This window comes from Coffea arabica, chromosome 7e (assembly GCF_036785885.1).
Source record: "Coffea arabica cultivar ET-39 chromosome 7e, Coffea Arabica ET-39 HiFi, whole genome shotgun sequence".
Taxonomy (NCBI): domain Eukaryota; kingdom Viridiplantae; phylum Streptophyta; class Magnoliopsida; order Gentianales; family Rubiaceae; genus Coffea; species Coffea arabica.
The window spans coordinates 18,893,132-18,904,590 of NC_092323.1; the positions used below are offsets into that span (position 1 = coordinate 18,893,132).

Here is an 11,459-nt window from a genome sequence, read left to right on the forward strand (position 1 = left end):
GGGGGCGAGAGGTTTTAAAGAAAAATTCAGTAATCTTTGTTAATAAATGAAGATACGTGTCATGTATCTATGTGTGCACTACGAAAAATAGAGAGGGAATTCACCGGAGATGAACCAAATCCATCTTACCCCAAGCTAGGACAGCATGTCTTCCTCCATCAAGAATTAGTCTCCATAATGCCAATAGCAGACTTTTTTAAAAATAAATTTTTGGTCTAAACGGCGAATAGCAGACTTGAAAATAAATAATATTTCTTACTTCATCGAGAATTAGTCTCCAAAATGCCAATAGCAGACTTGAAAATCAAGATGTGCCAACTATAATATTTGACCAACAAAGTGAAGTAGTGCTATTTTATCTTTTCATTAGAAAATTACGAACAACACTTCTTATTTTATTTGTTAATTTATTTCTTTAATTTCTTTGCACAAAATATTAGGCTTGTAGATTTGAAAAACTCACGATTCTTGGTTCACTGAGACACATCTATAAGTAGTCCCACAGCCATAAGCAAATTCATCCATCTTTGCTTCCACTTTCCCTTTTCAATACATCTTTTTTGCTTTCTCACCCAAGAAAGCAAGCTAAAACAGTCCCCCGTCCTTGCTGAAACAAGGAGAATGGAAGTTTCCACGAGCTACATGCTTGTTCCCGTCCTGGGATTGTTAGGCTATGTCATTTACTGCTTTTATAATTTGTTGGAGATGTATTGGTTGAAGCCAAAGAGGCTTGAGAAATGTCTCAGGAAACAAGGCTACAAAGGCAGTCCCTATAGGCTCCGAGGAGACCCGTATGAGAAAAAGTTGATCGGGGAAGCTCTATCCAAGCCTATTGGACTTAATGAAAATATAGTAAAACGCACCATGCCCCATCTTATCAACACTGTCCAAACTCATGGTTTGTAATCTGAGATATGAAACACCATGAACTTATTATTTTTTAGTTTTAATTTTACTTATTTATTTATTTTTACTTCATGAATGGGAAAAAAATAGTCTTGAACTCATGCATTTGCAGGAAAAAAATGTTTCTATTGGAATGGAAGATTTCCAAGAGTGATTGTGACAGATCCAGAACTAATCAAAGAAGTCATGAATAGGTACAGCGTGTTTCACAAAAATTTCCAAAATTATGATCCAATTGCCAGAATCCTTTTCTCTGGACTCGGCGCCTTAGAAGGGGAGCCATGGGTCAAGCGCAGAAGGATCCTCGGCCGTGCTTTCCACGTTGAGAAATTAAAGGTTTTCATACTATTGAACATTTATGCTTGATGCATGCTTGATCATAACCAACAATTTCAAGTGTGATTAATTGCTTGTTATTAGCCGAATTATGTTCAAAGAGCTCTAACGATTATCGTTTTTTGTCCTGTTTTTTAGCTTATGCTGCCTGCATTTCATATCAGCTGCGTGGAGATCTTGAGCAGATGGGAGAGTATGGTATCCGGGAAGGGTTCAATGGAGGTGGAAGTGTGGCGAGAAATTAAGGATTTAACAGGAGAGATGCTCTCAAGAACACTCTTTGGGACTAGGTTTGCAGAAGCACAGAGAATCCTGGAGATAATTAACGAAATTGCCGCCCTTACTATGGACGCCATTAGTTCAACTTACATTCCAGGATTGAGGTAAAATTCAACATCGCTGCTGACCAATTTGTTAAAAGCAGATCCATTATAATTTGCACTCGATCATTATCTTTTCTTTTTTTTTTCTGTTGGGTAAATATAATTGTGTTGTTCAATTTGCTGGTTCAAGGTTTCTGCCAACCAAGAGAAACAGTAGGTTAAGAGCATTGGACAGAGAACTAAGAGGTAGAGTACAAGTAATCATTGACCAAAAGAGAAAGGCAATAATAGCAGGAGAAGCATCTGGTGATGACTTCTTGGGTATATTGGTGGAATCCAACTTGAATGCGCTAAAGGGCAACAACAAAGGCGAGGTACTGACTGATCAAGATGTCATAACTGAGAGCAGACTGTTCTTTTTTGGCGGGCAGGAAACCGGCACAAACCTGATTGTGTGGACGATGTTCCTCCTGAGTAGATTCCCTGATTGGCAGCAACGTGCTAGGGAAGAAATTTTTCAAGTTTTTGGGGACAAAATGCCGACCTATGATGGTCTAAACGGCCTAAAAACTGTAAGACTGTAAATCTATTCCACTCAGGTTCTTCAATCTTCATCATACAAAACACAACTCATAATACTGCATGCTTTATATTCTTGAAGACGTCAACAAACTGTCCTGATCACTTGAATACAATGAGTATTCGATCCTAAGAATTAGCTGAATCCTAGAATCCCAGAGTTTTAACAAGATTTTGGACACTTGTGAGAAATACTCTCATGAAACTTTGCAATGATTAATTCGTTATGTGTAGTCATTTTTTCTAGCCATTCATCATACTCCACTCGTTTGCAGGTAACAATGATCTTGAACGAGGTTCTACGATTATATTGCCTAGTACCCGAGGTCTCAAGAGTTAGTGCTGAAGACACAACACTTGGGGAGGATTTCATTCCAGAAGGAGTGGAATTTCAAATGCCACAAGTATTGGTCCACTATGACCCTGAATACTGGGGTGATGATGTTCTGGAATTCAAGCCAGAGAGATTCGCCGAGGGGATATCAAAGGCAACAAAAGCCCAAGGCGCCTACTTCCCCTTCACCTTGGGGGTACGAGTCTGCATTGCGGATAACTTTGTACTCTTGGAGGCAAAAATGGCGATGTCGCTAATTCTACGAAGTTTTGCCCTTGAGCTCTCTCCATCCTATGTCCATGCACCGATTAATCGTATCACTACAAATCCTCAATATGGTGTTCATTTAATCTTGCGCAAACTCTAGAAAAAGGATGTCCATCTAGCGACTAAAATTATCTCTAGCTTCTTTGAACAGGCTACATTAAGCTAGACCTAATAAATGCCTGGGTTCAAGCATTATTGTCCAAGTATGTAAGGAGATTAATGGACTTTCATTGTCTTGATGACGGCATTAAGGAGAAAGATTACAACAGTTCGTTCTTTAATAAACATTGAAGTTTGTGTGAGTGCTATATCCTGTGTCTTTATTTGAATGCCTCTTGTACGATTTTGAAAGAGTGTTATTATTTAGGGAAAATGACCTGTTTCATCCCTTACATTTCACAAAAATATTCTTTTCGTCCCTCACTTTTAAAATGAAGCAATTTCATCCCTGACATTTAAAAATTAAAGCTATTACATCCTTGAACCCAATTTTCAATCTGAATCAAACCACCTATCAACCTGATTACAAATTTTGGAGGTATAATTGGTAGATCACTTGGTTAACTCAACTTGAATATTACTCAACTTGAATTCCTACATTGTCATTGTATACACTGATAGTTTTATGTACCTACCATATCGTTTCAATTTAAATTTAAACACCAAATTTTGTATTTATGATACACATTTCGACTCGCAAACGAATATACTAACGATGCATGAAAAGATTTACCCAAAAGAAAAACCCGACTATTCCAAAACAAATAATGGCCTTTATGTTATAATATTTATTTTTTTGGTTTGATAAATGTCATGTGAATATGATGAAATTGACCGAGTGACCTATCAATTCTATCTCCGAAATTTATTATTGGATTATTGGATGGTTTGATTCAGATTGAAAATTAGGTTCAGGGATGTAATAGCTTTAATTTTTAAATGTCAGGGATGAAATTGCTTCATTTTAAAAGTGAGGGACGAAAAGAATATTTTTATGAAATGTGAGGGATGAAACATGTCATTTTCCCTATTATTTACATGACTTGTTTGAAAAAATTGTCTTGCAAATTGCAGGCTAACCAAGCGGCATTTATATCATGTCTACAACAAAAGATGCATACCCAACATGATATTAATGCTGCTAGGTAGGTTTCTTCTCACAAGTAGGCTTGTCAATCACCAATTGAGTCTGGCTTTAATAAGTCTAGATTCGATTCATATGAGTTTGGGGTTATGAGTTTTGAAATGATAAATATGAATCTCATACTTGACTCATAAAATATTTGGATTATGAGTCTAATTCGGATTTAATTCAAATTCATTTATTATTTTTTAATTTTTTAATAAAATTATTATAACTATTACGTTCTAAAGCTAATTTAATATCCACAAGACCATAACATTAAAACTATACACAAACCAGTAACAATTCATTAAAAAGTTTATAAATCAAGAATTTTCTAATAATAATATATCCAATTAGTTCAAAATACATGAAAAATAGTAATAAAATATGATAAATAGTCACTACATATTTCAAAAGTTCTCAATTTGCTCGTATTAAGATTCGTCCTTCTGAATCTTTTGGCATAATTTTGTATATTTAATATTTTTATATGTATTAATATATTTTGACACATAACTCATAAGTATAAAATATTAGTATTATATATTTAGATATATATATATATTAAAATATGAATATAATATGTAATTATATATATAAATGTAGATTAAATGGGTGAACCTATATCAAGTTTGAATCTAATAAAATTCAAACTCGAAACACATTTACTTCAAACCTAATACGCTCATAGATAGTTCTCCTCACAAGTTCCCGCTGACTCGACCCATTGATAGTTCTACTTACAAATGAGTCTTGACTTCAACGGCATTAAAGTTGCTATCATCTTGGTCTGAAAATTTGAGTAGACGTCCAATCTTTCTTGAGAATGTGATGCTTTTTTTTACCCTTTTTTTGTTGTGGTTTTGAAAACTTTCACTTTCCATTAAATCAAAAGTTAGTCCATTGATTAAGGGAACTCTGGATTTGTTCGTTTCTCCACATTCAAGATAGTGGAAGGATACAAACGGATAATTACAACCTTAGGGATGTGACTTGACTTTTGAAATTTAACACCTGTTAGTTCAATGACACATGGAATAACTTTCTCATGAATGCGGTCTATCGATTGAAAGTCCTCTCGGCTAACATCCATTTGATCTGTTGGTCATCACCAAGATCTTAAGTTTTAATTGTGGGGGAGGTCAAGGATTCACTATTTGTGGCTTGCCGCTTCTGTGGCTTCCTTCCATAAGTTAGTTCCCCCTCTTCTAAATAGGATAAAATAAGTTATAAAAATATTTTCGTTGATTGAAAGTCTTCCCAACCTCTTAGGATCCCAAAAGAGAGAAATGTACAATTCTCTTGCCAAGGTATGCTGTGTAATTGTCTTTGGGCCTTATATCTCCCAGACACTTGGATGATGATAGAATTCCAATCTATGATTGAGTTATTACTGGTTTTCGATTTTCTCAGTTCAATGGTTCAATTGAACGGATTATCAGTTCACTTTTCTTATTCCTAGCAAAAATACAAAAGAAATTCTGAAAATCATCATTAGTGATGACCAGCAATGACCGATGCGACAAAGATGTTCCCAGTCCCCAACTTATTTCATTTTATCCTCATCATCAGCATATAAAACTTAAACTTAACAATTTTGAGCGTATAAATTGAAAAAAAAATAATATCTTCTAAAAAAATTTTGCATATCCTAAAAACATTCTCCATGCCATGAAAAATGAAAAAAGAGTAAATATTGACCACTATAATTTCTTCTAACTACCACAAACAAAAGACTTCAAACAAGAAAAAAATCACAATTCAAGAAAAAGAGGAAAAATCACTCAAAGCTTCCATCACATTTCATCAAATGATTTTTTTCATCAATCACTTTTAAAATGTTAATTTTAGTAAAATTTGGACCCAATCTAAAATTTTTCCCATTTCTTAGCCTAAAATCATTGCATGACCTACATGTAGTTATTTTTTATGTGCAAAAAAGTCAAATCCTACTTTTTTTTCACGGCAAAAATGAATGTAAATTGGGCCAGATCCATTTTTTGAAAGTAAAATGAATATGATTTGAGTCAAATCTTACTTTTTTAGGGGCAAAAATAAATATGGATCAAGTCATTTGTTTGATTACAAATAAGATCTAACCTTTTATCGCTAAAGAAAAACGATTTTGTGTGGGTCATGTAATGGATTCACGGTAAAAAATAATCAAAAAATTAGGTCGGTACCAAAATTTATCAACTTGATTTTGTAAGGAACATAAATTTATTATTTTAAAATTGAAAGATGAAAAAATTCATTTGACGAAATGTGAGGGATGTTTTGAATGATTTTTTTCCAAAAAAAGTTCAAACCACCCGGAAAAAAAAACAGTGCCTCATAAAAAAAAACAATTAAGAATTTCAAACCAAGAAAAAAAACACTCAATATGCACCCAAGAAAGAAAGAAAACTTCAAATGATTGACGAGAAAATGTGGAGATTGAAAAAAGTGTGTCTGTAAAAAAGACGAGAGTGGAGAATGATCATAAATAAGAGAATGGAGATTGAAGAATAGTTTATAGAGGAGACTGAATATATTAGCCATGGAAATCTGAAATCGAAGGAGTGGGATTGCTTTAGAGAGAAAATGGGGATTGCAGAGTGAAGAGAAAAAGAGAATATGCTGACTTAGGGGCTTTGAGGAATTGAGTTTGCTTTTGGTCATTGAAAGTTTCTTCTTTTGAATTTTCATTACTTTTGTAGATGTCAGAAAGTGATATATTGTTTAGTTTTATGGAAATTGTAGAAGTGCAATGGCTATTTGTGTGAACTCTAATGCAAAAGATCCAAAGTTCGAAGTTGGATGCCAGTATAAGCTTTCACCTTTTTATTTTTAAGTGGTTATCAGTGTCATGCTAGTTCCAGTTGAACTAGCTAATCCAATTCGGTTTTAAAAACATTGATCATATGTGAAATGTGAAAGACTTAATGAATTACTGGTTCGATTTTAAAAACACTGATCATATGTGAAATGTGAAAGACTTATTGATGCCATATGGCTTTAATATACAATTGGACTAATGCCATATCCGGTTCTTGATTCAATCGGTTGAACTAGCAAATTTAGTTTAATTTTAAAAGTGCTAATCATAACTAAAAAGAGAAAGATCGGGTGAATCATTATTTCTGGCTTTAGTATACAATTGGAATGATATCACGGCCAATTTTCAGTTCAATTAATTAAACCAATCGGTCCATTTTGATTTTAAAAACACTGATCATACGTGAAAAGTGAATCATATTATAACACAATTTCACGAATTACCTTGTTTCTTCGAAGGACATCTACTAACCACTCCTAACATTTTTTGGTGTAGCTAACTCATAATTGAGTTTTAAAAACAATGCTCCAATGTGCCGACAATAATTTATTTGTCAAGAGTTTGAAAGGAAGTTAGCCAAGATGGTCACTTTGGTGAGACTTCTAGGAATGGACTTTTGTATTGTCACATTGAGAAACTTCTGCAGACTAGTCCTCTAATTCAAGATAATTGTGACTAGGTATTTCCTAGTATAGATGCCATGCGTGGGTATGGACCTACAATCGTGTCCAGGGGCGGAGGGAAGGGGGGCCGGGGGGCAACCGTCCCCCCACCAATTGTTTAAAAAAAAATTTCTAAGTAAAAAAATTTTTATTATTATGTTTTGCCCTCCAAAAAATTGATTAAAAAATTCACTTTGTCCCCAAGGACCCAAACAATAATATGTTTGGTGGGATTACTTGTTTGCTTCGTGTCTGTCCATAGTTAGAAGCTAAGCTAAGCTAAAAGGGAGGCTTTCGAGTGAAAAATGGTAAGGAGTCACATCAACAACTGGCTACAGACAAGAAATCAAAACCCAAAGGCAAAGGAAACACCCATTGGCCAGTGCCCACCTCCTCGGATTTTTCTGTTGTGGTAGAGATGTACATGCATTTTATGAAGGCCTCATTGCTCTGCTAATAATAACATGGCAATTTGAATCTGCAAGTCATCAAATTCCTCGTCGAGTTTTGAAGTGCTTAAAAAACGCAGAGCAACTCTGTCTAGTTTGCTGCTGTACACTTGGTATCTTTCACTGCTATCTACTAGCAGCATATTATACTACTTCCTCCCTACCGCGCAAAAAAAAGATTACACAGAAGAATAACCTACGGACAGACTCCTTTAATTCTCTCCCGCTGGTGAAGCCGTTTCTGGGGATACAATGTCGCAGGAATTTCAAGCTATTACCATTTACCAGGTTAGTTTGACATTGCATTTATTTAGTGAAATGTGGGTGTAAAAAGTTTGCCCGCCAGTTGTTTGATGAATTGCTCGAGAGGGACTTGTATTGTTTTTCGTACTTGGCCTTCTGAATTCGGGTGATAAACATTTATTTTAGTTGATTCTGAGACTGGTTTCCTTTTCCAATTTTCATACTAATTTTATTTTGAGGATCCTGTTGGCTTCCTTGGGTGATGGCCGGGCTTTTCAGTCAGGCTGAATGACCAAATTTGTAACGGAATTAGGGAAACTAGTCTTTTGCATTGCTCAAATTCCCATCTCTATAGGCCATAACCAGTATTTCTGAATCAATTTTATTTCGATTACAGGTTGTTGTTTTGTTGCAAATATAGTGGTAATGGCTAATAGGACAATTGATTATTTTTTCAAGAAAAGACGTCTAGAACCAAGTGGAAGTGGTGAAACTCCTTGTCCTCTTCGTGATTCTTCTCCTAAGCATCAAACAAAGAAATTTTGTAGAGCTGAATCTTTAGAGTTTGATATTTCATCCATAGAACGTGATCCTGGAAAGCGAAAATCCATTTGGGAATATCTAGAGCATCAAAGGGATGAGGTACGGAGAGCATGTATTAAGTTTGGGCCATACCAACTTGAGCTTCCGATTGAATCAATGGTTGTTGACAAGAAGGGCCGACGTTTCCTTTTCTCTTGGTATAAATTGTTTCCAGATTGGTTGGAATTTTTTCCAACAAAAAATGCTGCCTTTTGTCTTCCTTGCTCACTTTTTTCCAAGCCAACGGACCGTTTTGGATCAATGGCCTTCACAACTAATGGATTTAGATCATGGAAGAAGGTAAATGATGGAAAAAATTGTGCTTTTTTAAATCACATTGGAAAATATCCTAACTCATCACACAAAGTGGCAATGCAATGCTATCATGATTTGGGAAACTCATTGCAACATCTTGATAAAATTATTGAGAAGCAAAATTCTGAGCAGGTTGCAAAAAATCGGTTGCAACTTCAAGTTTCCATAGATGCTGCAAAATGGTGTGCATTTCAAGCGGTGGCTTTTAGGGGTCATGATGAAAGTTTAGATTCTAACAATCGAGCTAATTTTATTGAGTTGATCAAGCACGTGTCTTCTTATAATGAAAAAGTGGCTGTTGTGGTCCTCGATAATGCTCCTCGAAATGCATCTTATACTTCTCCTGCGATCCAAAAGGAGATATTGTCCATTTAGTCGAGCAAGATACAAAAGTATATTTGAGAGGAGATTAGTGATTCAAAATTTTTTATACTTGTTGATGAGGCTCAAGATAGATCAAAAAGAGAGCAAATGGCTATTGTTATTAGATTTGTGGACAAGCAAGGCTATATTCGAGAGAGATTTTTTGACATTGTTCATGTGCACGAAACCAATTCCTTGACTTTGAAGAAGGAGATATGTGATGTCCTTTCTCGCCATAATCTTAGTGTGCAAAACATTCGTGGCCAAGGATATGATGGAGCTAGTAACATGCATGAAGAATGGAATGGACTGCAAGCATTATTTATTCAGGAGTGCCTCTATGCATATTATATTCACTGTTTTGCTCATCGACTGGAATTAACATTGGTACCAACATCTCAAGAGGTAATTCCTGTGGAACAATTATTTACATACTTATCTCTTCTTATAAATTTAATTTCATCTTCTTGCAAACGTGTGGACCAACTTAGAGTTGCTAGAGCTGCTAGAATTGCTGAATTGATTGCTATTGATGAACTTGAGACTGGTAGGGGTCAGAATCAGATTGGTACCTTAAAACGGCCAGGGACTACAAGATGGGGGTCTCATTTTAGTTCTATCTGTAGCTTATTCACAGAATATGAAGACATTTGCTCTGTCCTAATTGATGTTATCAATTATGGAAATACATCAACTCAAAGAAGTGAAGCTGACAGAGTTTACGATTTCATGACATCCTTTGATTTTGTTCTTGTTATGCATATGATGAGGGACATTTTAGGATTTGCACAAGTACTTTCTCAAGCTTTATAATGCAAATCTCAAGATATTTTGAATGCCCTTAAATTGGTTTCAGTAACAAAGGATCGACTTCAAAGTTACAGAGATAATGGATGGAATGAATTGTTCACCAATGTAAAGACATTTTGTGATGCACGAAATATAGAGATGCCTGATATGAATGTCATTTATAAAGCAGGTCGAGGAAGAATTCGAAAACAAAATAATCCAATTACCATGGAACATCACTACAGGATTGATGTGTTTTTGGCAACGGTTGATTCTCAAATACTTGAAATGAAGAATAGGTTTAAGGAAGATGTAATAGAGTTGCTTATTCTTAGTTCAGCATTGCACCCCAAAGATAATTTTCAGGCTTTCAATATTGAACAAATTTGTCAACTTGCAAACAAGTTTTATTCAGCTGACTTCACAGATCAAGAGAAGTTACACTTAAGAACTGAATTAGAGCTTTTCCAGATTGAGTTTTCCTGTAATTCTCAATTTCAAAATTTGTCATCACTTCAGAAGTTGTGGTAAGTGTTAGCAAAGACAAGAAAGTCAATGTGTTATACTCTTATTGATAGATTGGTTCGTCTTATTTTGACTCTTCCTGTTTCAACAGGTACAACAGAGCATGCATTTTCTGTTATGAAAATCATCAAGACTTGTTTGCGTTCTAGGATGGATGAAGACTTTCTTGCTAACTCTATGATAATGTATATTGAGAAAGAAATTGCTAGAACTTTTGATATAAATTCAATCATTGATGACTTTGATAAAATTAAAAGTCGTCGTGCACAATTTCATATGTCCCACACAGTCAAATAGATTTGTAAATATGATAATATTTTTGTATATGTGAAGCGTATAAGTAATTTTCATTCTATATATGGTTGTTTCTAATCTTGTGGTATATATGTTCACATTATTTTTTTTGTAAATATATTTTACTTTCATTGCTATAGACTCGCCCCCCAAAGTTAATTCCTAGCTCCGCCACTGATCGTGTCCCCTTATCAGCATAATTATTATGGCTATTGGCAATTAGCAAAACTTTTTGCTTGGAGAGGTGTGTTCGTTGAAGATCACCATTGCTTTTATTAGCTTCAATGCGCAAAAAATACAAGAAAAGAGAAAAACTGGTTAAAACAGATTGATTGAAAACTGTGACCCGGCCCAAAATCATCTAGGTGGAGTGAACAAACTTCTTAAACAGTGATAAGGTTTTCATTGAAGCTGTATGTAAATGGAATGCTTCTCAATCCTTCGTGAGACTCTTGTTAAACTTGAATGAATGGGTTTCTCAAAGTCTTGGCAAAACCTTCACTGAAGTTTTGTGAATGGGCTTCTAAAGCTATAGTGGGTCTTCTATT

The 11,459-nt window shown here is 34.9% G+C and overlaps 1 protein-coding gene and 1 non-coding gene across 2 annotated transcripts; both read left to right on the forward strand.

The window, feature by feature from the left end:
• Window positions 1–564: 564 nt before the first annotated feature.
• Window positions 565–3,008, forward strand: LOC113701520 (7-deoxyloganic acid hydroxylase-like). The gene is made up of 5 exons (XM_027222227.2): window positions 565–898; window positions 1,019–1,242; window positions 1,381–1,625; window positions 1,756–2,137; window positions 2,420–3,008. Exons 1-5 carry the CDS (start codon window positions 622–624, stop codon window positions 2,843–2,845), a joined length of 1,554 nt encoding a protein of 517 aa, XP_027078028.1. The 5' UTR covers window positions 565–621; the 3' UTR covers window positions 2,846–3,008.
• A 4,426-nt stretch (window positions 3,009–7,434) lies between these two features.
• On the forward strand, window positions 7,435–10,989 carry LOC113701581 (uncharacterized). Its single transcript, XR_003450940.2, has 3 exons — window positions 7,435–8,088; window positions 8,441–9,708; window positions 10,709–10,989. It is a non-coding gene; the product is annotated as an uncharacterized protein (transcript).
• Window positions 10,990–11,459: the final 470 nt, after the last annotated feature.